At 38.9% G+C, this 27,776-nt stretch overlaps 1 protein-coding gene across 1 annotated transcript in view; it reads right to left on the minus strand.

Annotated features, from left to right (window-relative positions):
* Positions 1-731: 731 nt before the first annotated feature.
* Positions 732-27,776, minus strand: part of LOC109915509 (myelin-associated glycoprotein-like) — a 59,935-nt gene continuing 32,890 nt past the window's right edge. Inside the window, exons 6-10 of the mRNA XM_020515141.2 lie at positions 21,432-21,459; positions 17,037-17,080; positions 11,092-11,151; positions 10,881-10,987; positions 732-3,827 (exon numbers count right to left, since the gene is read on the minus strand). Of these exons, the coding sequence (XP_020370730.2) occupies positions 3,690-3,827; positions 10,881-10,987; positions 11,092-11,151; positions 17,037-17,080; positions 21,432-21,459 (377 nt within the window). The 3' untranslated portion in view covers positions 732-3,689. The remainder of the gene's footprint in view (positions 3,828-10,880; positions 10,988-11,091; positions 11,152-17,036; positions 17,081-21,431; positions 21,460-27,776) is intronic.

Below are 27,776 nucleotides of genomic sequence, written 5' to 3' on the forward strand. Positions count from 1 at the left end.
GTTGGTCGGTAGGAGATGGAGGTGCGGCTTGAGGTGGGAGGAGGGGATAGGTGGGAGGAAGAACAGGTTAGGGAGGCAGGGACGAGCTGGACTGGTTTTGGGATGCGGTAGGGGGAGGGGAGATTTTGAAACTTGTGAAATCCACATTGATACCATTGGGCTGCAGGGTTTTCTTGCTGAGGTGATTCCCCACATACCAAATGCAGTTGGATAGTGGTTTAATAGATTTTCTTTCACTGCTCTCAGGGGCACTGAGACTACTGGACTACTGCGACACCATCAGAAATCAGACAATTATGTACAAAGCAGTGATCCTGAGGTTTTCATGGCCATATTATGCATGCATTTGCCCCTGAGCATAAAATTAAAAGTAAAAGAAAATGTGTATAAACACTTTGTGACAGGATAGTAATATATCCTTGACAATATAACCTCCAAGATATAATAGATATCTTGCATCTGCATATACCTCCTATTTGCATCACTTGTGTTTCTATTGATATATCTTTACCACTTCCACATTTTTTATCTGTATTGCTGTTTTTTCCAATATAAATTTGTTATTCTGTTTGAACAATCTGATATGTTTCAAGAAGCATTTTCTGATATTTTTCTATAGTAAGTACAACTTCTATGACGAAAAGGGTTTAAACAAAATATAAAAGATCCTAAGAAGATATGATGTATTAAACCATGATACAAGCAATTTTATCAATTCCATGATCTTTCGTAACTTTCATTGTCTTTATTAAAGTTTTTCATGTTTAAATTATTGTTATCAGCTGACTACAATTTATCGGTGATATTAGATTTTAAAGTAGTTCACAGACTTTTATCATCTTGAAGCAAACTTATTAACTAAGCAGACATTAAACGTAAGAGAGGGAAATAATTGCAATTCCTTTAACCTTACAAGTTGCAGGACAATAGGTAAGGTGTAGGGAGATGGGTCTAAGTAGATAGTAGTTTCAATGATGGATTAATGACGGTCTCCCCCAGTGCTCTACCATTTCATGATGCCAATGATTTGATCACAAAATCTTATATCTGTTGTATTTCCTACCATTCAGCCCTTACTTCCTGTAAGAAACCACATTTTTTGATGCATTCACATTTTCTCCATCACACTTTCACCATCTCGTTTTCACCATCACACTTTCACTGCTACACTTCCAATGTCACACTCCCTTGATTAACTATATTAAAAGCATCAAATTAATAGCCAGTACTGAATAACCAGTCAGAATAATTTATCCATTAGTTATATTAAATGCAAATCTTCCTTTTTAAACAAAAGAACTGAAACAGTAAATACAATCAAATAACTTGAAATATTTTTTGTTGTGACCAAAGTTCCAAAATAAGGTTTCAAACAAAACAAAAAATAAAAACATGTAATACTTCATTATAACATGACTGCATTTATCAAATCAGCTACCTTCCATATTTTAATATCTTTGTTAAAGTTTTCTAAATCAATACCAGTCTCAAAGATTTAAACTGTGACTGCATTACTTCTTCCAGAACAGCTGAACAATGTTACTGTGCACACTGTGGACAATTTACAATTTTCCATGGTTTTTCATAGATACCTTAAAATGTATACAAAAGCAGGCCTTTCAGAACTTGTAGAATTTACGAACTTACTTAAAAAAAACCTGAAGCTGAATTTGCCTGGAATTTTGCAATTTTTATCTTTATACATTTAGATTAATCACACTCATGATTTATTTTGTTGAAATTTTATCAAGTTAGAAGATTTTCAATGGTTTTTCTTTGTCATTTGTACCTTACTGGGAGATGAGCGATTTATTGCAAACTCCCTGTTTGGCAGCTGCCCATATCCTCCTTGCCCTCATTATTTTAGCTCTAATTTTAGTTAAAACATTCCCTCTAAGAGATTAACTTTTCAATATTTTAGGAGAGCTATATTTAGTAAAAAGGTTATAGTAAAAGCACTTAGAATGCACTTACTGCTTGAAGGTAGGAGTTGGTCAATTATGTGAAAAGTTATGAGAGGGGTTACCTGACAATCCAAGATCAGTCACAGATAGGTTAGAGAATGAACAGGCACAAACATATCAAGATTACCTTATTGTTCAAAAGCAACCCAATACAGTTTAGATCTCAAACTCTTCAGATCCATTCCTCCATAATTGTCACTTCAATGCTTCCAAACATACCTTTACAAATAGGCTTTCCCCAAGTTGCAGGACCTAACTCAATGCCCACAAGCTTGTGGAAAGTCTACCCACTCTTTCATGTGACAAAAACTTTTGGCAGTACTCCTGAAACCCAGGACTCTGCTCTAAAATCCTCCAATATTCTCAGATCCTGTAATCTCTCAAGATGCCAAAAAATCTCTCCAGTTTATTACAAGCTGTCAATGGTTGAGGTAAACATTAAGATTAGATTCCATAAGTTCACGTTCATTAATAGAAAGGCCCACACTTTCAAAAACTTCTCTGAAAATTTTATAAATATTTTCAAGTTGCAGTGAACAACCCTGTGTGGTATCAGCTAAATTAATTCTACCCAACTTAAGCATTCTTAACTATTTACAATATCTTCAGTGCAATTATTTGTTTTTTTGAAATATGTCACATTTGGATGATATTATCTGTTCCTTAGCTTTTGCAAATATGCAAAACAGCTACTCTGACACAACACTTGTATTTACAGGAACAATGGCTTTAAAGTGTCAGATTGTGGTAACATAACAGAATCTACTCTGCATTAGTAAAAATAAGAGAAACAAATGTAAATTGTACATTTCATATGATGTATTCATGGTTGCTGAAAGTCACGTATAACATTTTGAACGAACATTTCCATGAAAAATACATTGTTTCATTTATGAATTGAATTTATTTACAGTTTTGCTAACCTGCAGCTTTGTACTTTCAAACAGTGCAATGTAGATTTTTGTTTTGCCTACGTACGTACAATGATACTGCTGTTTAGATAGGTTAAGTTTTCTCATTAGTATATTGTTGGCCTAATGACAAGTAGACTGTGCATTCTGATTCTGAAGCAGATGAACTGTTTAGGTTTTGACCCTTGGTGTATGCCGAGCTAGCTAAACTCAGTAAACTTAGCACTGCATTTGTTTTCTTGTCCCTAGGACACCATGAACAGGGCAGTAAAGACAACTGAGATTCTGGCTTCTCACTGTTGTCTGTGTCTCCAGCCATAAAAATCCATGGACGATGATTGAGATCAGATTCCAGTTGGCTCTGATGCTTTGTGCAGATGCATCTCCAAACTTCGGAAAAGTTGAATTTGGGGCTTTCAAAATTAAATATAAACTTAAAGCTTATTCCATACATGAGGAAGGGTCAGGTACACAGAGAACTGTGGGTACTAACAGCTGCCATGCTTCTTTATGTTGCAGGAGTAGGAAAGACAAATTTGGATTATGCAGCTGGGGCCTGGAGATGTTCGAAAATGCTGGGCCCTCGATGGTTTTCCAATAACTTAAAAAAAAGTGAATGGAAAAGTCCTGACACAATCACAGGAAACTTTGCGAACCAACTTGATTGCGTTCCTGTCCGCTCAGTCACAATCCTTCAGTTTGCAGATGTTCCATGAACAAATCTCTTCACTTTAGCAAGTCTTTCCTGTGAATACTGCCAAATGGTTGGTTAGCAATGTGACAATATATCGGACAGCTTATCTCTGCTGCACAGTCAAACAGTTCTCAAGCCCTGGTGTGAAACTCGCACGACCGAATATTCAGAGTTGTCATCAACATATTTGTGAGGAGATGAACCATGCAAGTATTTGAAGTCTCCCCTGTTATTTTTCCCTGTTACATCACTGATTTGCTGCAACAAATGGAAAAAATATATGAACAAAACCCATTCACAACTATTTTTACGAAGCATCTGACAAATATAGAATAAAGCATTTCAATCAAGTCACCCCTCACTCTTCTAAACAACCCAGTCTGTCCTACATAAATTGAAAAGCAGAACTTCTAAGGTAACAATCTGAGGATTTACTACTTGAGCCACTGGCAAATTGACATGGGGTAAATAAAATCAAAGATTTAAATGTGTGGCTCAAAGATTAGTGTAGGTAGGATACGTTTCAGTTTATGGGGCACTGGCACCAGTAGTGGGCTTGAAGGGAGCTGTTCCAGTGGGATGGGCTTCATATGAACTGTGCTGGAGTCAACGTCCTAGCAAATTGAATAGCTAGGGCTGTACAGGGGACTTTAAATTATACAGAGGGATTCTGAAGAGTGGGCATGCAGGTTTATAAAGCAAAAGGATATAGTGGCATTGCTGGGCAGCTGTTTAGGTGATGACATTCACTGTGAGACAAGAAAGGACAAAATGTCCAAGATTTTTAAAAAAAGAAAATAGGAACAAATTGGGAAAAATTGTAAAATGTTAAAATTAATGTCTCTTTACTTAAATGCGCATAGCACTTGGAACAAAATAAATGAATTAATGGCACAAAAGGAGGTTAATGGGTACGACCTTATAACTATTACAGACACATGGTTACCAGGAGATCAAAGCCGGAACTAAATATTCAGGGGTATGTGACTTTTCAAAAGGACAGGCAGGAAGGAGAGGATGGTGAGACAGCTTTGTTAGTACCAAATGGAATAAGTACAGTAGTAAGCAATGAGTTTGGATCAGAAGATGTACCATCTGTATGGGTCAGAGGTAAGAAATAACATGGGGGAAAAGACAGTGGTGGGAGAAGTCGACAGGATCCCTAATAATTGTCATATTGTATGACAGAGAATTCTTTAGGAGATAACAAGTGCATATAAAAAGGTAAAACATTAGTGAATTTAAACTTCATGCAGATTGGTAGGGGTAGCCATGAGGAAAAATTCATTGAATGTATTGAGGACAGTTTCCTACAATTTGAATGCATATTCTGAGTTGCTGCCAGTTTAAAGGTAAATTAGAGAAACATTTTACAGATTAAAAACTAAACACCAGTAAAAAAAATTAAAGAATACAAATTAAAAACTAATTAAATAATATAGAGATGCAGGGCCAGGCAATGTGTTACACCTGCATGATGTGGGAGCTGGTCGACCCCATTGTGGTTTATAGTAACTATATCTGTAGCAAGCATTGATTGCCTGAGGAACACCGGCTCAGATTTGATTAGCTGGAGTCTTAGCTTCAAACACTGCGACACATCAGGAAGGGAGCGAGTTACCTGGATGCTGTGTCACAGGAGGCAGTCGCACCCTTTAGGTTAAGTACGTCAAATTTGGCAAGTAGTCAGAAACAGGAGGGTGTAACTACAATGTGGCAGGTAGAGGGATCCTGAATTTAGAATTGGATTTGCCTCAGCTCTTGACCTTATTCAACAAGTGTGAGGTACTTGCCCCCTGTTTGGATGAGGAAAAGGCTTACAGGGAGGATTGGCAAACCGCTCACTTCATCATAGTACAGGAGGCCATTCAAAAGGGGGGAACAAAAAGAAAAGTGACAGAAAAGGAGATTCTATAATTGGAGGTAGAGGCAGCATCCTTTGTAAGCTCCTGCATGACATGCTGCTTACCTGCAAAGATAAGGGACATCTTGAACTAGCTGGAAAGAATGTTGGGGTGGGAGGGGAGGATCCATTTGTTGTGGTCCAAGTTGGGACCAACAATATAGGCCAGGGTAGCCAAGAAGTCTTATTTGGGGAATATCTGGAATTAGGATCAAAATTAAAGAATAGGACCTCAGCAGTTAAAACCTCTGGATTATTACCCAAAGCAAGTGCAAATTGCCACAGAGATAATAAAATTATGGAAGTAAACATGTGGCTAAAAGAATGGTGCTGGAAAGAAGGGTTCCATTTCACAGAATATAGGCATCATATTGGATAGGAGGAAACGTACCGTTGGCATTGTCAGCGCCTGAACAAAACTGGGACCAATGTACCAGGAAAGGCTAAATACGGTGATCACAAAGACTTTAAACTAGTAAATGGGTGGTGAGGTGCTATGGGTGGGTGGGTGGGGGATCTTAAGGGAAATATAGTTTCAAAATCAAGTGACAGGACAGAGGGTAAACAGAAAGTCAGGAATCGTGCTTTAGGTATGGCAGGTAATGGCCATATTACAATGTACTATAAAACTATAATAAGTATATTGATTAAATCAGAAGAAAGAAATAATAAACAGGTGAATAAAGCATCATTGCTGAGGGACAGGTTACAGTGTATAGCCAAAGTAAGAGTCCTATATGTGAATGAATAAAGCATAATGATTAAATTAAGATTATGATACAGAAGCCATTACTGAGAGATGGTCGGGACTGCGAACTAAACATGCCATACTTAAAATATTGTGAACAGTTTGAAATTCTTATGTAAGGAAAGATATAAATTGGAGGTAGTCCGGAGAAAGTTCATTAGTTTGAGCCCAGGCATTGAGGGATTTTCTTTTTTGCAGAGGTTCAGTAGGTTTGACTGATATTCACTATAGTTTAGAAGAATGAGAGGCAAACTTACTAAACATATAACATTCTTAGGGGACGTAACAGAGTACAAGCTTAACTGTTGTTTCTCCTTATGGGAGAGTCTAGGATCAGACAGCACCATCTCAGCACTAGCATCACCCTTTTAAAACAGAGATAGGGAAGAATTTCTTCTCTCAGTGGGAGTTAATCTGTGGAATTTTTTTTACCTCTGAGGGCTGTAGAAGCTGGGTGATCAAGCATATTCAAGGCTGAGAGAGACAGATTTTTAATCAGTAAAGGAATCAAGTATTATGGGGAAGGGGAAAGAAAGTGGAATTGAGAGTTCTCAAATCAGCCACAATCTCATTAAATAGGGTACTAAATTTGATGGGCTGAATTAATTACTCCTGCTCGTAGTTCTCTGCTCATTCCAGGTATCAATCCAGTAAACCTCCTCTGAACTGCCTTCTTAAATAAAGACACCTAAACCACACATTAAATTTAATGTGAGACGTTGAGAAGTAATCTCACCAATACTCTGCTTTTGTACTCGTCCTATGGAAATGAACAACTTCTCATTTTCTCACAATACACATCGTCTGCAACATTCTTTTCCCCGTTCACTTGCCTATCTATTACTGTTCCTTATGTCTTCTTCAAAGCATATTTTTCAACAATCGTGGCATTGTTTATGAATTTAACTACCATGCTTTCACTTCCTCACTTAAGTTGCTGATATAAACTGGAACAAGTTGAGACATTAACACAGAACCCTACAGAACTTTACAGATCGCATTCTGCCAATCAAACAAAGACTTATTTATGCATACTCCCCGTTTTCTGCCAGACAATCTTCTATCCATACTAATATATTACCCTGTATGCTCCAAGCTTTATTTGCCCACAATGGCCTTTGATTTAGTGCTTTATCTAATGCTTTCTGGAAATCCAAGCATATTACATTTACAGGCTCCCTGTATCCAGACCATATTTTACTCACAGAGTCATAGAGTCATACAGCATGGAAACAGACCTTTGGTTCAACTTGTCCATAATTATCATATTTCCCAAACTAAACTAGTCCCATTTGCCCGCGCTTGGCCCATATCCCTCTAAACCTTTCCTGTTCATGTACCTGTCTTTTAAATGTTGTAACTGTGCCTGCGTCGATCACTTCCTCTGGCAGTTCATTCCACATATGAACCACCCTCTGTGTGAAAAAGTTGCCTCTCAGATCCCTTTTAAATGTTTCCCCTCTCACCTTAAAAATATGCCCTCTAGTTTTGAACTCCCCTACTCTAGGGCAAAGACCTTGGCTATTCACCTTGTCGATGACGATTTTACAAATTTCTGTAAGGTCACTCCTCAACCTCCTAAGCTCCAAGGAAACGGGTCCCAGCTATCCAGCCTCTCCTTATAACTCAAACCCTCCAGTCCCAGTAACATCCTTGTAAATCTTTTCTGCACCCTTTCCAGTTTAATAATATCATTCCTATAGCAGGCCAGCCAGAACTGTACACAGTACTCTAAATGTGGCCTCAGTAATGCCGTGTACAACCGCAACATGACATCCCAACACCTATACTCAATGGTCTGAGCAATGAAGGCAAGCCTGCCAAATGCCTTCTTCACCACACTGTCTACCTGTGATGTCACTTTCAAGGAACTTTGTACCTGCACCCCTAGGTCTCTCTGTTTGACAACACTCCCCAGGGCCCTACCATTAACTGTGTAAGACTTGCCCTGGTTAGTCTTACCAAAATGTAAAACCTCACAATTATCTAAATTAAACTCCATCAGCCACTCCTTGGCCCAATGGCCCAGTTGATCAAGATCCCATTGTGCACCTTCTTCACTGTCCACTATACCATCAATTTTGGTGTCATCCGCAAACTTACTAACCATGCTTCCTATATTCTCATCCAAACTGTTTATATAAATTACAAACAACAGTGAACTCTGCACTCTTGTGGAATGGGTCGCAGGCCTCCAGTCTGAAAAACAACCCTCCACTGTCACCTACCGTCAAGCAATTGCAAGCTCTGTCTGGACCCCATGCAATCTAACTTTACTAACCAGTCTAACATGCGGAATCTTGTCAAAAGCCTTCTAAAATTCATGTAGACAATGTTTACTCCTTCAAATAATTCAAATAAATTGGTTAAATGATTTCCCTTTCATAAAATGATGCTGATTCTTCCTGATTATCTTGAGTTCTTTTTGTATGCATATCTATAATTTGTTAGAATGATTGGTTCTAACGGTTACCTCACAACAGACCTTTTGTTTCCTGCTTTCTGTTTTCCTCTGTTCTTGACTAGAAGTGTTACATTTGTTACTTTCCAATCTGATGGAACGTTTCCTAGACGTTTGGAAATTTCACATCAATCTATCTACTGTTTCATTAGCAGCCTCTTTTACTTCATCCAGACACTGAAACTTGTCAGTTCACAGCTCCATCAGTTTGATTCGTGCCACTTCCCTCATGATGGAAACTTTGTAAATTCCCCTCTCCATTCCACCTCCTGATTGATAACTATGACCTCAATGATCTTTGATTCAGTGCCCTCTATAGTGAAAACAGAAACATGATAAGTTGCTCATTTGTTCAGCCATTTCCTTAAAATCTGCTGTTAACTCCCCATTCTCCCTCTCTAGAGGACCAACACTTACTTTTACTTGTTTCTTTTTGAAATAACTGTAATATCTCCATCTTTGTGTTTTTAACTAGCTTCCTGCCACATCCTAATTTCTTCATCCTGATTAACTTTACAAATATAAAGTCTCTATTGTTTTTCTTTATATTCTGACCAACCATTTTAACTGCCGCTCAACTTTCTGCGGTTACATGTTTTTTTCCTTAAATCTCTAACTTGTTTAGTTAGCCACAAATGGTGGGGCCTCCCTATAGAATATTTCTTTACAGTAGGAAAATATTTATTTGGAGTATTATTATATATCTGCTAAATGTCTGCCACTGTGTGGCTAATGATCTATTCCTAGATCTCGTAGACCTGTTCACTTCAGCTAGCTCAGCTTTCATGACGCATAGTTGGCCTTATTTAAAATACTAGTCCTAAACCAATCTCTCTTTCAAATTGGGTATAAAATTCAGTCACATTGTGGTCACTGCTATCTGGGATGCCTCACTAACTAATCCTATCACATTACCCAATACCAAATCTGGTATAACTTACTCTCCGCATGGTTCCAAAACGTGTTGCTCTAATAAATTATCCTGAAAACATTCTATGAACCTTCATCCAGGCAACTATTACCTGTCTGATTTTTCCAGTTTACATATAGATTAAAGTCACCCATGATTAGTGCCATCCCTTTATCATAAACATCCAATATTTTTTTGTTTATAATTTGTTCTATATTATAGTTATTGTTTGGAGGCCTGTTGAACACCCTTGATAATGACTTCTTTCCCCACTATTCTTCATCTGGATGCAAACCAATTCTATATGCTGATCTCCATGACCAAGGTCATCTCTAACAACCGTACAAATGTTATCCTGGACAACAGTGCTCCATTATCTAGCTTCTTATTTTTCTTGAACATCATAAATCCCTCAATATTCAGGAACCAATTCTTGTCATCCTGAAGCCATGTCCCCATAACATTTATCAGATCGTATTTATTTACTTCATTATGCACTATCAATCATTAGATTTGTTACGAATGCTATGAACATTCTGATAGGGAGCCTTTAATTTTTTTTTTATTATTGTTACCTTGCAACATCTAGTCTTGATTTTTGGTCTATTCCTAGGTTTTTGCCCTGTGCCCCTTCCTACCATTCCCTAATCTTCATTTTCCATAATACTACCTTCCTCTCGTACATTGTCTCTACTCTTTAATGTACTTGCTCCTGCTAATTAGTTTAAAACACTTTCTATTTCCCTAGTTATGTGGTTCGCAAGAAAACTGGCTCCAGCTCAGGCACTGTGAGCACTAAATGTAAAAGCTAACTGATTTGTCACAGATTCAATTCACCCTACCCATGGATTTATGTTCACTTTCATTTCCTAAACTATGACTGCAAAGAGGCACCAAATGGGCACAAAGTATCTCACTATATACACGGAATTAAAGCCCTGATAAAGACCAGTGTTGTATTTTACAGCAATATTCTTCCTTACACGAAAGTAAGGTAGTAGATAATACGAGAACAATTCCCAGTCTATGGCAGGTCCTTGTTAACTCTGAGTATTCTCTCTAGTACTACATGAAGACAATTTCCTATAATATCAGAATCCCTTGTTCATTACGCTACTGAGCCTCGCTTCATCTGTAGGGAGATCCTGCCAGTCAATGAATCAATTCACAATTCTTCCCAGATTTAATTCTTCCTAACAGCATTAACTTATGACTGGTCCCTTTCCTTAAATCTACAGTCAGGCAAAGAGAATAAATGAACAAGGAAAGTGGTACTGAAATAATCATACCTCGGGCTGTTGGTCGCAGCATTGTTGCCTTGGATGATGAATGACAATATCTGCATAGGACACTTCTTCCTCCTGTTCTATATCGCTGTATTCATTGACATGATCTGCTTTTGGTGATTCAAATAAATATGTGTGTATATATATGCAATTATTGTAATACTAGGATATTAATATTAAGGAAAGAATTTGAAGTCCATGAAGTTGAACCTACCTGTTGCATGTTTTGGATTGCTTGGTAGATTATTTCTCTTGACAAATGCATATATTATATCTGCAAATTAAAGCAGAATATGCAAATATTAAAGCGAACAAATTCCAAAACAGATAGAGAGATAGGTTGAGATGAAGAGGGCTGTGAGGAAACTCATGTTGGGCAGAAATGCTGACCTGTTTCTGTTCTGTAAATACTACATAAAACGTACTTTCTCCAATTCCTACTTATTTTTACTGCCCCTTTTTAAAATTCATCTGCTTCATAGATCATTTCTCAGATGTCAAAAAATAAGGGTAACCATTCTCATTTGTCTGTTATTGCTCCCTCCACCACCGATGCTCAGTAGCAGCAGTGTGTACTACCTACAAGATGCACTGCAGAAATTCATCAAAGATCCTTAGACAGCCCTTCCAAACCCATGACCGCTTCCATCTAGAAGGACAAGGGCAGCAGATATATGGGAACACTACCACCTACAAGTCCCTCTCCAAGTTATTCACCATCCTGACTTGGAAACATATCGCCATTCCTTCACTGTCGCTGGGTCAAAATTCTGGAATTTTCTCCCAAAGGGCACTGTGTGTAAACCCACAGCAAGTAGACTGCAGCAGTTCAAGAAGGAAGGTCACCACCCCCTTCTCAAGGGCAACTAGGGATGGCTAATAAATGCTGGCCAGCCAGCGATGGCCCCATCCCACACATGAATAAATGAAAGAAAGGAGTATGGACAGAAAGTAGGAATATAGTGTTGTGATAGAGGATCAGCCAGGATCATATTGAATGGCGGAACAGGCTCTAAGGGATGAATGGCCAACTCCTCCTCCTATTGTCTGTGTTCTTATGTGCCAGGTTTGGAATTTATTCCTTTACACTTTTTCACTTATTCCTTTACACTTCTCACTTATTCCTTTACACTTTACTCTTTTGCTTGCACCAAGCTTCTGGAGGACTTATACATAAGTAAATGGGTCATGTGCAGAATACACACAGTTGTGAGTACCTCACTAAGATTCTTTCGAAGAGGAAGAAAAAGTAATCATGCTCCAGATATAGTAATTCCCTTTGTGGTCAATTTAAAACTCCATCCCAATTCTTACAGATTCCGATAATTTCTTAAAATAGATTTTTAGGTAAACTTTTCTTAGTTGCGTTTGAACGTTGAGTCAAGGATAAATTGTCCAGTTGTTAGGATTATAAGATCAGAGCACACATTTCTAGCAGCGGTCAATGGATAATATACACCCTTGGTGATTTAGTTTCTCTCTTTACTTGTGTGTGTGTTTCCTCCAGGAGGGTATCTTTATTCAATGTGCAATGCTTATGTTATCCCCCATAACATATGAAACTAGGGCATGGGTAACATGATATTTAAAGAACCTACAGATGTTTATTACTGATTAATAATATATACAACTCATACATTCATAAGCACATCCTTATGTGGGGCTAATATTAAACTATTTGGTTACAAAGAGTAGTGTTCTTCTCCCAGTGCGTCAAGCTTTAAGTGGCCCTAGTTATGATGGAGCCTGAGACCTTTATTTGCACGAGTCACATGTTATGATACAGTGAAGATATCACGAACATCCCTTGTTAAGGTATACTGGCAAACTTACTTTGAAGTAGATCATGATAGTAAAACTCATCTAAACTGAGGTTTCCACAGTGCAGCTCAGCTGAGAATAGATATTTCATCAAACCTGGGACTTTCTTGTCCCAACACCAGTGAAAGCTGTTGCAAACAAGCTTTAAAGTACTGATCACAGTCAAAAAATAGAAACTAAATGATTGGTAACTCAGGGACATATCCCTTTATGATGGAAGCTTGCATGCTTTAGTGTAACTCCTTTACTGTCAGAATACTATCACACATTAACCACAAATGATTCAGAGGAATGAATGTAGCTCTGAATCCAGTTATCAATGATGCATTTATATCTGCTATATCTGAGTAATGGTGCAATTTGTCAAAAGACTTGGCAGTTTAATTTCCTGATTTTCTGTGTAAAACATCAATGGCCTAGTTTCATTGGTGTAATGGTTAGAGATTAAAAATGCTTAGTTGCAATTGTTCTGGCAATCATTTCTTGGAAAACATATCAAGTTTGTGGGATTATAATAAAATCACACATAATGATGCATAATTTAATGATACCTCCATGCTTGACAAAGGTTATTGACTTTCAACTAGCATAACACTCAAATATTTTGTTCAGTCAAGTATAGAAAGTGCAAACCTTTGCTATAATGATGCAACAAAAATTAGAACCAGGTTTTGTTGATCATGACATGAAAGATGCATGTGAAAGCATCTTGAAAAGTTTGTTAAATTTTTAAGTACAAAGGGAGTTGGGCAGCCTGAAAACCTGCAGCTGATGCAAAGAACATTTAGTCAAATACAGACCAGGATCGAATTCCACAATGATCTGTACTGGAATCTGGAAGAAGTCTCAACTTATAAGGCAGTAATAAGTTATGACAAGGTTAATATGTTGCCTTCACACGAAAGACACATGAAGAATGGTGACAAGTTGAAGACTATCGGCTAATGCAGTCCTGTTACGTATGACAATGCCAAGGAGAATATGATGCTGGAATTAATCCCAATGTATCAGATCAGCCCTAAATTTGTATTATCCTTAAAGGTAAAATTTGTTCATAAGTGAGGCCAAGAAGCAGACTTGGGAAACATCATAGTGGCATGACATGTTCATCATTATTTCAGGAAAGTTACTCTCCTTTTTTAGCACTCAGTGCTTGATGGCGATGGTCAGGTAGGATACTAACAGACAGGGGTAGCAAGAGACAACACAGTGTGGAGCTGAAGGAACACAGCAGGCCAGGCAGCATCAGAGGAGCAAGAAAGTTAACGTTTCAGGTCGGGAACCTTCTTCAGAAACAGGCAGACAGTCTGCTGGTTAGTCTCTAGCCAATGGGGATAAATGAATATTTAAAGAGACACACAAGTGAAATTCCAATTCTAATTCATTTATTTTATACATGGGCAGTAGCAGCCTCGATTCTGCTCTTTGTTAATGTCCAGTGGGATAAAAATCCCTGTGCGAACACAATCTTAAAACACACTCTTTGAAGTGAAATGGCAACTTTGGAATGGAAGATACAACATGGCTGGTTAGGTCGAGTTGCATTTTCTGACAGACTCTGCAGCAATGTTTCAATTATTGTAATGAATTACCATTCAGCCCCAACACACGACTGCACAAATTATGAGATGAATATCTCACCCACCCTCCTGCAAGAATGCGATCCCCTGCTCCCAATTCATCCGCCTCCACCGTGTCTGCTCATAAGATGGGACATTCGACTCCCGCACATCCCAGATGTTCTCCTATTCCAAGGATCATAACATCCCCCGTCCTGTGATCAAAAATGTCCTCAACCACACCTCTTGCATTTCCTGCACTTCTGCCCTCACAACTCCTTCCCCCAGCAAAAATAAAGACAGAATCCCCCCTGTCCTCACATATCACTCCACTAACCTCCGCATCCAACATATCATTTTCTGTCACTTCTGCCACCTACAATCCGATCCCACAACCAAAGAGATATTTCCCTCCCCACCCCTATCTGTCTTTCGTAGGGACCGCTCTCTCCGCGACTCCCTCGTCCGCTCCACATTCCCCACTTGCCCCACCACCCCCAGCACCTTTCCCTGCAACTGCAGGAAGTGTTACACCTGCCCCTACACCTCTCCTCTCACCTCCACTCAAAGCACAAATCAAACCTTCCATATCTGACAGGGGTTCGCCTGCACATCCGTCAACTTGGTCTACTGTATCCGCTGCTCCCGATGTGGCCTCCTCTACATTGTTGAGACCAAGTGTAGATTTGGAGACCATTTTGTAGAGCATCTGCACTCTATATGTGCCAAACGACAACACCTTCCGGTTGCCAACCATTTTAACTTTCCCTCCCACTCCCTGGGTGACATGTCCATCCTGGGCCTCCTCCAGTGTCACAATGATACCACCCGCAAACCGAAGGAGCAGCATCTCATATTCCACCTCAGGGGCCTACAGCCCAACAGCTCAAACATGAAATTCACCAGTTTTAAAATCTCCCCACCCCTGACCTCATCCTATGCCCAGCCTCATCCTTGACCTGACACAACCTGTCCATCTTGTCTCCCACCTATCCACCCCTCCCATCCCAATGACTAATCCCTACCTGCACTCACCTATCACCATCCCACATACCTTCCCCATCCCCACCCCTCCTCTCTCAATTTATTTCTGACTCCCTTCCCCCTCCCCATTTCTGAAGAAGGGTCCCAACCTGAAATGTCAACTTTCCTGCTCCTCTGATGCTGCCTGGCCTGCTGTGTTCTTCCAGCTGCACACTGTGTTGTCTCTGACTCCAGCATCTGCAGTTCTTACTGTCTCAAAGATCCAACTGGTTTTGTTTTCTAACATTCAACTTTTTTCCTTATGTGTTGATAATGCAGCTGTTCATTAAGCACAGTAATCAAATTCTGAACTTGTTTCAGAACAGAAAAAGGCGAAGAGATTCAGGAATAATCGGTTCAAAGTCACCTCTTTCTTCTGAAGTTAACAACACTTACTACCTGGTCCAATTGTTTATGTCCTGAATTAAACAGGTTAGTTTCTGAAAGAATTCTATTTTATTTGCACTTGAATGAACAGTATGAATGGCTTCCACCATCTTCTCAATAGCATGTGTACCACACGTTTGGCAGTGCTGATTGAAACACTGAACTGACTTTATTTGAGACGGCAGAAGTCACATTACTAAGGCCCAAAGCAGGTTACCTTTTGAAGGAAATATTGAAACAAGAGCTTAGCTCAATTTGTAAATGTTGGTACATTCCAGATATTAAGTAGGCATTGCAATAAAACTCATCCCATTGCTGAAAGTTCTTTAAAATCTAAGGTTTCAAAGAGCACAGTAGGGTTGCACTAAAAAAGCAAGGTATTTAACCTTGGCTAGAAGAACAGAACCAAAGAAAATAACCTGTACTTGAAAGGGGTAAATTCCAAATTAAGACGGAGTAACAGTGGCTAAAATTTTTCATTATTCTTCAGCAAGTGAAGGCATTCTGCTGGCAGCCCAATCAGAGTTCCAGTAGCTCTGGTGGTGGTCATGGGTTAGACCACCTTAGTGCAAGTAGCAGCCACCTTACAGCCCAGTGGCCTTTAAGGACAGTTTAGGTAAATTAGGGCAGGCCAGGGCTACGTAGTCAGAGCCTGGTTATTGGCACGTGGGCTGGGAGGTTTGGGGGTAGGGATGGGTGGGGGAGTGGGGTGCTTAATCATGGAATACCAACCCTGATCTGGCCTTGAAGTTTCATTAAAGAACAGCCTGCTGTAACCTACTGGGTGGCACTGCTATAGTGTTGGGCCTGCCAAAGTGGACAAAATACCTGCAGAGCTGCAAAGGTTCCACATAATTGGCTCATTAGAGGATCAAGTGACAAACTTTCCCACTGCTGGCAATGTGGTACATAGCAAGAAGATGTCAAGCACTTCCCTGGCATTTGGGAGCTTCACAACCTCTTGCCACAGGGCCCAGAAAATTCCAAGCACTGTTACTCCATACTAATTTTGAATTTTCCCCTTTCAAGTACAGGTCATTGCCTCTGGTTCTCCTGTTCTAGACAAGCTTAAATAGGTTGCTTTTTAGTGCAAACCTACTATGCTTTATGAAGTCTTAGATTTTAAAGATATTTTGTCCATGGGATGACATTTATTGCAATATCTGCTTAATATCTGGAATGTATCAATAATTACAAATTGAGCGAAGTTCTTGTTTCAATATTTTCTTTGAAAGATAACTATTTGATCGAATAAATAGACATTGCAGAACTCCAAACGATAATTCCAAAGTTCAGGGGATAGGTAGCGTTATTTTATTTGATTGCATAGATACATAAATACAATACTTAATAGATATAATGCACATACCTGATTCAGTGTTGCAATTTTCATTCCTGATCATGGTTTTTGGGCTTGAATAGATGGAAATAAAGCAAAATTAGTGTTATTGAAGACACAGGAGTAGATGCATGAGCTTAATTTTACTTCTTCTAGATTCAGTCATGTTGGGTATAAGATCTAGACTTAACTGTCAACAATTTTTTAATATTTTAGTATGACTTACAAAATGGTGCATCACAGCTTTCAGGTCTATTGTAAATCAGATTGACTTCTGTTACCTCACTTATGTTGTGATCATATGGTTGGGCAGACTGAGTTCCAAATAATAGGAACAACTCTTTCTAGTTCATCTTTATCCACACTTCTTTTCCATTTAGAATAGATCAAAACACGATTATCCCTTTTGAAATATGTATTTAAATATGGAACATTTCATCAGTGCTGTGTCATTACATTTCTGGTTTCACGAGGGCTTCTGTACCAAATGCATTTGAAAATAAACTCCCATCTTGTAGCCTTGCCACACAAGAATGGTTCCTCTATTTGTTAAGGTGGTGTGTGAAATATTTCTAACATGTCAGCACCACTAAAATAGAAACAACGACTGAAAAAATGCAGGTCGACCCAACCAGATAATAATGGAGTAGATAGTTAGTCTAATAATAAATAATTGCATGCTCAGGCACAGTTCGTACCTATGATTTCTTATGTATACCATCAAAGTTCCTGATGTGTCAGTTTATAGTCCAATTCTTGTTCCAAAGGAAATTCGGGATGAGGAACAAATGCTGGCCTTACTGATTGACTCTCACTTCACATGAATGAGTAAAGAGAGATAGTGTCCATATGCTTTTTTGATCAGTGAATGAACCAAAGAAACTGCTTGCCATATGGAAGAGACAACAAGGTGCAGAGCTGGATGAACTCTGATGAAGGGTCTAGGCCCGAAATGTCAGCCTTTCTGCTCCTATGATGCTGCTTGGCCTGCTGTGTTCATCCAGCTCTGCACCTTGTTGTCTCGGATTCTCTAGCATCTGCAGTTCCTACTATCTCTTGCCATATGGAAGTTGTGATATAATGCAATGTACTCTAGTCAAGTGTCATGGCGCAAACCATATGGTCTGCAATGGGAAAAGAGCAACTAAACAGGACACAGCAGAGGATACAGGTTCAATGATCCCTTGGAGATGTCAGGTTTCAGACCACAGTTTCTTCAAAATTTGACGAGTAAATAATAGCACTTGATATGTGCAAGGCCAAGCTCTATATTTAGCCCAAAGGTTAAATAATCAGACATCTGTTCAGCACACCACTCTCACACATTGTCTGTACAGCTTATAGAATGCTTAAAGGACAAAATGGAGACGGACAGGCTACCAGCTAACAGGAAACACAGAAAAGTAAAAACATCAACCTGTTAAAGAGTACTTGACTCAGTCTTTCACCACAATGATGAAAATACCAAAAATTCTGAGAAATTGGATGACGTATCCCTGCATGTGACATGTCCAATTTTCACTGGAGGGGCAAGTTTCAACTCTACATAGCATTTTTCAAGACTAGTACATAGTGAAGAGGAAAGGCAAAGCAACGATAGTCAAACCAAAAATTACATAAGCCCCAAAATTAACTGTGGCGGTGAATAACCATTTTGTTATCACCAAGCAGAGATCTGCATTTTTGTGCAACCCACTGTTGCTTGCAAGCACACTTGCTATCGTGGTTAGTAAAGTACCAACTATTGTTACCTGCAGGACCATATCACTTTACTTACAATTAGCAAATATGGGCAGCCATTCATTACTTGTGGTTTTATCAATAGTTATGTCAAATGAGGCTGTGAAATGTCATGGGATTAACACCTAATACCACTCTACTCTGAAACATTTAACTATATGAGACCAGTGCAACATCTTGCATCAGAGTCAAATATCTAGCAAGAGTCCAGTTCACTTTTGGAAGCTGTTAATTTTGAGTTTGAGGCTTCTGTATAATTTTCAATTTGCATTTTAATTTTCACCATAAGAAATGTACACAGCAACTCTGAACTAATGCTGTGTCACATCACAGACTCAGAGTACAGAAGCAAACCATTCAGCCCATTGCTCGCACTTTTGTAACAGCTACTCAGCATATTATATAGCAGACACCTCAAGGCACTGGAACAGTACCACCAACGCTGCCTGCGCAAGATCCTGCAAATCCGCTGGGAAGAAAGACGCACCAACACCAGCGTCCTCAACCAGACCAACATTCCCAGCATCGAGGTACTGACCACCCTTGATCAGTTGTAATGGACTGGCCATGTCGTCTGCATGACTGACACGAGACTCCCCAAGCAGGTGTTCTACTCCTAGCTTCGAAACGGCAGGCGAGCTCCAGGTAGACAGACAAAGTGCTTCAGTGATACCTTCAAGGCTTCACTGCTGAAATGTAGCATTCCCACAGACACCTGGGAATCACTGGCCCAAGACTGTCCAAAGTGGAGGAGGAGCATCTGGGAATGCATTGAGCACCTCAAGAATTGCCATCGGGAAAAAATGGAAGCCAGGTGAAAACGGTGAAAGCAGCACTGCCACACCAATGCCCCACCCACCCCTTACCATGACCACCACCTGCCCCCAAGTGTAAAAGAGCCTGCGGTAGCCATATCAATCTGTACAGCCACCTACGGATTCACCCTGAGAGTGGAAGACAGTCATCCTCATCTACAAGGGACTGCTGATGATAATTATACTTCCATGCTTTTTCTGTGTAGTCTTGCAATTACTTCCTCTTCAGAAAATTGTCCAACCTTTTCTTAAAGCCAGAAGTGAATCTAGCTCCAGCATACTTTCAAGATAAGTGCAGATCTAACATCCCACAAGAAACTTGTCACCATCTAGGACAAAGCAACCTATTTAATTGGCACCACATCTGCGAGCATTCACTCCCTCTCCCACCGACATTCAGTTCCAGCAGCATATATGATCTACAAGGTGCAGTGCAGAAATTCACCAAGGCTCTTCCAAACCCATACCCACTACTACAAGGGCAGCAGATACATAGGAATGCCATGATCTGCAAGATGCCCTCCAAATGACTCACCTGCCTGATTTCGAATATATCACCATTTCCTCAGTGTTGTTGGATCAAAGGCCTGGGACTCTGTCTGTAACAACCATGTAGGGGCACCTACATCAAATGGATGGCAGCTGTTCAAGAGGCAGCTCAGCACCACTTTCTCAAGGGCAACTGGGATGGACAATAAATGCTGGCCAGCCTGTGGCATCCATGAATGAATGAAAACATTTTTAAAAATCTATTGTATCTGAACCAGCTCTTTGCTAGAGCAAACCTACATGAATCACATTGGTCTGAACTCTCTCCATCATTCTATATCTTCATTTCTGCAATCCTCTTTTCACTTCATAAATATAATTGACTCTACCTCCACTATCTTTCAAGTTCCAACAACCCCAAGAATATAGAAACTATTATACTTTATAGTAATTGCCTAAATCAATGACCCTTTGCACCTAATTTACTCAGAGGAAATAGTCTTTATTTATACAATCTTTCCTGTAAGAATAGTCTTTAAAAATTTAATACCCCCATGTAAGTACATCTTAAACTTCTCTGCTCCAGTGACATCAACTTCAATATCAGAAATATCCATTTAGTTTTTTGTTAAGACTGAAATATACCTAGAATTTGAACATTAAATAACATAAGTCTTCATATTCCTATGAGCACTTGTATTTAAAGCTCCATTCTGAACAAATTATGCTGCTCATTTAATTATATTGCTCTGCTGTGCACAACACTAAAGAAAGTACTCCAGTCATTTTTTTGTGCAAAATGGAGAGGTACCTTATACATAGCTATGGATGTGAGCTCAACTTAATATTGTGGATAACATATGCATGAGTGATTGTTTGCTGGGTTCAAACATTTAACTTTTTGGCATACAGGAAGGATTATGATCTAAATTTGGTGCTTTCTTCAAGTCCGTGCTGGTTACTTTGATTTCCAATTATTGTACACAACCTTGTCTATTCTGGGATACACTTGTCAGTTTGCCAGGAAATGCATGTGTGGCTCACCGAGACAAAGATTGCTGTAACTTGCGTGTTCTACTCCTTTAAGAAATTCAGTGTCACAATAATTGAAACATTTGGTGGTGAGAGCTAAGTGAGAGAATCTTAAGATTTAAGAGTTGGATGATGTCAGACATTTGAAATTATATGAATTCAACTGGGCATGGTTTTACAGAATAGAAACTGAATGTGTCCAATTCAATATATATCTATACTATGGTCTTATACGCACATTAATTAAAATGTAATTTTCCAACACAGCTTCATGTTATTTTAGAAGTGTTATTTAGCACAAAAGTACCTGTTAAAAAGAATAATGACTAAATTTAAGCATGGGTCTTACCTTGGTTCAATGGATACATTAACTGGATCTGGAAAAGAAAATAAAAATTTAGAATCTTATGTTTCTTGGTAACCTCCCAGTTTCTGCCCGAGCCTTCTCAGATATGGCAATGAGGACAGTTCACTCAACAGGTGATCAGCAGCCTTCAGAGTCTATTTCATCAGATAAATTAGTTAACTGAACACAGCCCAATTTACAAACATCCATCATAGTATCCAACTATTTCTTCAAAGATTCCACTTAATCTAGAAAGTCAATAATGGTTTTCAAAATTCCTTCCACTGGGGATAGAGTAATTAAATTTTGCAGTTGTCAAATTGTCTCAATGATACTCTGACCTGGAGTTTCAAGACACAAGGATTACATTTTATTTCATATTTGTGACGTGAATGATGACCACCTTGAGTCCTTTTACAGTCAGTAAGATTGTAATCAGCAGAAACCATGGATTTTCTGCACTGTGTCCAGCATCAGCTGTTTTTCTTCCAATCCAATGAGAAGGAAGCAGCAGGTAGAACTGTAAAATGGTACAGTTCATGTCAGCTACGGACAGCCCATGAGCAATTCAGCAGAAAGTTCTACAAATACAGTAAAGGTACAAAAAGCATTTAAGCTACAATGGAGAACAAAATTCTCAACATGAATCTTGCAGCAAAGTTTCAATTATTTAAAGAAAGGATGAGATGTCATTTCATTGACCAACAGACAGTTGAACAAGAGAAAAACAACTCTTCATTGCTCCACGAAATGAAAGTTTGAGAAAAGTTAATTCTTCAGCCTGGTACAGAAATCTTTCTATCAATCTGGCATCAACAGAAGTCTGGTTGATACTACCATCTGAGGCATGTCAGCTTCATAAATTTCAGCACTTATCCTGCATGACATTTCCTATTAAGCAAGTTGCCAGATTGCTATTTCAAGTTCAAAGTCAAAACTATATATTAATGGCAAATTATTTTACCAAATTTTCTTTCATCAGGCAAAGATAATACCAATACCACAGGCATCAAAACATTAACACATATGCAGCATATCTGGCAGATCATGTCAGACAATGGCCCTCCATTAGTGAAGCACTCACTCACTACTACACTGGCATATCAGCCTTAAGCTTTGTTCAGGCCATCAAGTGCAATCTTTAGCTCTTCCTTTTCTAACAGCAAAGGAATGTGTGTATGTGATACTCCCATTCGCAGCCATCTTCAAAAACAGAGTTACTTAAAAAGCACGACAAATCAATTGATAAAAATGATGTGATGGACACTAACATTCTGCCAGAATGGTGGCAGTGAGTCCTGAAGCAATCTGCATACATACTGTATATGTAAGCATTGCACCTAAATATCAATAACAAAAGCTGGCAATATGCTTTAGCTTTTTAATTGGTCCTATTAGATCTAGAAGTCTGAGAGTTTATCTCAGTCCCTAAAACAATGTTAAGTAACCTAATATTTCAAGGAAACAAGATAAACATATCAGTAAAATATATTAGAACTGACGGTACTGCTACAGCCCTGCACTCTGCAGCCTTCATGTCAACTTATCTCAGTTGGTAGAACTTCTGCTGCCACTGAGCAGATGTTTGTGGGTACAGGTTACATTTCAGTGCTTAAGCAGGCAGCAGATCTAGGCTACACACTCTCTAATGCGTCACATCTGTGAAGTACTGCAGTGTCCATATCTATCTGCAGCATTCTTGCTGTGGTCTAACAAATATTGTATGCAGTTTTAGCATCAACATTTTGTTCTTATGTTTTATCCCTTAGCTAATAAAGGAATACGGCGAATTCCTTCTTTAGCTCCCTATCAACTTGTCCTGATCAGGATCTGTGGACATACACCTTATGGTGCATTTGTTCCTCCACTTTACTCAGTATCTTCCTATTCATTGTTTCCCATCTTCCTCTTCTGCTTCTCAACCTTGATGCTCACCTGAGATTTAGCAACCACCAGTTGTCTCTCCCTCTAATGAAAGAGCAGTGCTATGGTCTGGTAGGACTATGGCATTTTTAAACAAAAAAAAACAAAGAACTGTGGATGCTGGAAATCAGAAACAAAATTGGATTCACGATATGAAGGTCCTGAAGAAGGATACCTGGACCCAAAATGTTGACTCTGCTTTCTCTTCACAGATGCTACCTGACTTGCTGAGTTTTTCCTGCAATTTCCGATTTTGTTTACGGCATTTTTACTTTTTTGTACCTTTCAAAGTGCATTTTACCTCATGCCTGTGCAGATTGAATTCCATTTTCCACTGTTTCACTCAACTCACCATCTACATCTTGCTTATAGCAGTCATGCTTTAATTAGGAATTCGACAAGTGTCTTGTGCGGAATAGCAGATTTACATGGAGAATATTGGGTGCATGGGGATGGATGAAGAGGCATAGATTGGTATAAAGGGTCCTTGGGGAGTGAAATTGAAAGATGAGATCTGTTTCTCTTTTAGTTCTTTTATTGCAACTTGGATGAAGTCTCAAAGCACCAAGGCTTGCCTTTCACAAATCCTGCCTCCACCTCCCTGCAGCTCCTGCGGCTGACACTGGGGTTGGTGAGCTCAACTCTAGTTAGCACCTACCCAGTGTGAAAATCCAGTTTTCCTGGGCATTTTCACCCAAGCTAAGCATGGAAATCTCTTGACTCCTACAACCCATGGTCAGTATATATCTTAGTGGGTCAAGGACTGAGATAAGCAACAAATGTTCACAGCAAAGGATGTGAGATAGTGGAGAGGCACATAGTTAGTATTGCCAAGTTGGTTCATTACTTTTGGGCCAGATTTCTCAGGGCTTTCTCTTGCTACTTTCCAGATCTTTTCTGGAAATATGGTAAAGTAAATGCAGTGCAACAAAGTTGTTAAACTGACATACTATAACTCAAGTTGTGATCAATTCTGAAATCAGATTGTCTGGCCCAATATTGGGACATGAAAAAATAGTTCTTAAATAAATTTTGAAGCAAATTACAGAAACAATTCTACATTTTTGTCTTATACAGATTACTTTAAATATAGAGAACCTCATATGGGAAATAGGTAATAATGAATGTAATTTACTCATTGTGCCATGAAATGGTGTTTTATGAGAACTGTGCCTCTCTCAGCACACTAAGAAGAATGTGTGCATTTAATGATTATCACAAAAGAAATGAAGGGGTACGTCACCATTTCAATAAGTAATTGATTTTACCAACATGTAAGAGATTGCTTACAGTAAATGTGGTATTCATCACCTGTTCCACCGATTTGGAAATTGGAAATTGGAGAAGTGATAGAACTCATCATTACAATGTCTGTGTTAAGTGCAGCATTCTCACCTCTGAGTCAGAGGGTTGTGGGTTCCTGGCACATAACAGGGACTTGAACAAGATCTATGCAGATATTCTAGTAGTATACAGTGTTCAGGAAGTGCTGGACTATTGAATGTGTTATTTTTCAAATAGAGCTTAGGCCAAAATGTCATTTGGACCTGTTCGGTGAGTGGAAATGAGAAGTCACTGTTTTAAAGGGGAGTTCTTGATCAGTATTTGTCTCTTGTTCAACATCTAATCTGGTGATTATCATATTGCTCTTTGAGAAACTTTACTATCTACAAATTAGCTGAATGTTTCTTATAGTGATGACTACTAATCATTCACAAGACATTGGTTCGGCCATTACTGGAATACTGAGTGTAATTCTGGTCTCCCTGCTAAAAGAAGGATGTTGTGAAACTTGAAAGGGTTCAGAAAAGATTTACAAGTATTTTGCCTGGGTTGGAGGGTTTAATCTATAGGGAGAGGCTGTATAGAATGGGGCTCTTTTCTCTGGAACATCAGAAGCTGAGGGGTGAACTTATAGAGGTTTATAAAATCAGGTCTTTTCCCCAGGGTGGGGGAGTACAAAACTAGAGGGCATAGGTTTAAGGTGAGAAGGGAAAGATTTAAAAGGGACTTAAGGGGCAACTTTTTCACAGAGGGTGCGTGTATGGAATTAACTTCCAGAGGAAGTGTTGGAGATTGGTACAATTACAACATTTAAAAGGCATCTGGATGGGTCTTTGAATGGGAAGGGTTTAGCGGGATATGGGCCAAATGCTGGCAAATGGGACTAGATTTATCTGGGATATATGGTTGGCATGGACGAGTTAGATTGAAGGGTCTGTTTCCATGCTGTATATCTCTACGATTCTATGACTCTAATTGTATAGCATTTTGAGATGTCCTGAAATCTTTCCTAATAAACGGGCATTATTGTCAATTACTTTACATCACTCCAAATCTCTTTCCATATAAGTTCTGGTTGTCACCTATGTTTGGCTGAAATGAATTTTTAAAAAGCCAATATAGGCACAATTTTGTGCATTAGCAAGCAGGATCCATAGCATGAAAGAGATGGAAAAATGATAGCTCATACACTTTGCAACAGACTACAGAAAGTAAATGTGGAAGGTGGCAAATTACAAGTTAGTCACTAATATTCTTATATGTTTGACAGATAAATAGTAATGTTACATTCCTCTAACTGCTGCTTCAATTTGTCCAACGTGAAAATTCAATATATACACTGCTATGCAGTATTCTTCTACCTTCAATATTCATCACCAATTACAAAGGCTTGTTCTATTTCATATTCTATTCACACTATTACATTGCATGCTGATTTACAGCAGTGTTGTACAAATATGTCACAATAATAGGTAATAATAACCATGCTTATTAAAAAGAATCACCACTTTCAAAACAAAACCAAAATTTGTTGGAATTAAACAGTACGGCAATCAGCACCAAGAAAGACAAATGATAAGTTGATCTTCTGTAGCCATTCATCGCCTGACAGATCGCGAGTAACAATCAATCACCCCAAAGATATAGATTTTAGTGCTATCTGCAACAAATTAATATAAAAACAAAGTCCAATGGTGCAATATATCATCTCAGTGAGGCATTAAAAAAACAAAGGAAGAGCAAATAAATAAGATAGGGACACAATTTTGAGAAAGAGTCTCGAATATGATAGCAATTGAGGAACAAAAGATAATAAATGCAGAAGGTCTGAAATGTTAAACAAAAACATTGTTGAAAGCGCAAACAGCAACATCCTAATTTAGAGCTCAGCCTGTATTTTCAAAATGACATGCCTCTCCATTAACATCAAAACATACTGTATTTTTCTGTTGCAATGATGAAATGGTTCAAAGTACTTCTCACAATGAACTGTTTGAAGAGCAGCAGCCATTTTGTGCCAAGACAGTCCCATGAATGGTGAAAAATGACTCAATTACTGCAACAGATAGATGGAGGCTTGATTTAACATTTCCTTTAGCAACATTTTGCTCTCAGTACTATACTGAATAATCAGTTGGGTGTTAAGTGGGTGCATCTGGTAGCACTTAACTTCTGAAAGATTGTGAAGCAAAGTCCTCCTGTAGGCTGTGCCCCTTATTGAGGCTGACACTTAGCGTAGTGGTAAAGGTATAATCTGACACTCAGTAGCAGCAGTGCGTACTATCTGCAAGATGCACTGCAGAAATTCACCAAAGATCCTCACACAGCACCTTCCAAACCCATGATCACTTCCAAATAGAAGGACAAGGGCAGCAGATACCATGGGAATACCACCACTTGCAAATTCCCCTCAAAGCTACTCACATCCTGATTTGGAAATATTTCATCGGTCCTTCACTGTTGCTGGGTCAAACTCCTGGAATTCGCTCCTGGACAGGATTGCGGACTGCAGCAGTTCAAGAAGGCAGCTCACCAGCACCTTCTCAAGGGCAACTAGGGACGGACAATAAATGCTGGCTAGCCAGCAATGCCCCAAAATACTTGGGTGGATACAAGTGATGTCATTGTATTATTTGAATAAATGCAGAGAGATTTTCCATCGTTCTGAGCAAATTTCCTCAGTCAATAAGTGCCAGTAAAAATCAGATTACGCGATTGTTTCTTTGCTGTTTGGAGCAATTTGGCATGCGTGTACTATCTACTATGTTTGTGCAGAGAACAATGGTGGTAGCAACTTACATGATATCAACTGATTATAAGGTCCTGCAGAATATTCTGAAGATACGATAAAGTTCTACATCAACTAAGTTTATTTTCCCAAAGTAAATCTTGCTCAGATATATCTGGCTCAGACATCTTCTCTCACAGATTTAACAAGGCAACTACACAGTTGGCAAGCAAAATGGATTTGCTGTTACAGTTTTGCATGCTGCTTTCTGCAAGGTTAAGTTCTTGTGGCAGATTGACCGTATTTTCAGTTTAAGGGGAATGTTCCTTTTTGCACAAAAATGCAACAGAAATTTCAACAAAATACAATTGGTGAACCTTAAAATTGATGAATCAGGGTAATGCTGTCACATG

Source organism: Rhincodon typus, chromosome 32 (genome assembly GCF_021869965.1).
Source record: "Rhincodon typus isolate 14 chromosome 32, sRhiTyp1.1, whole genome shotgun sequence".
In the NCBI taxonomy this organism is placed as follows: Eukaryota; Metazoa; Chordata; class Chondrichthyes; order Orectolobiformes; family Rhincodontidae; genus Rhincodon; species Rhincodon typus.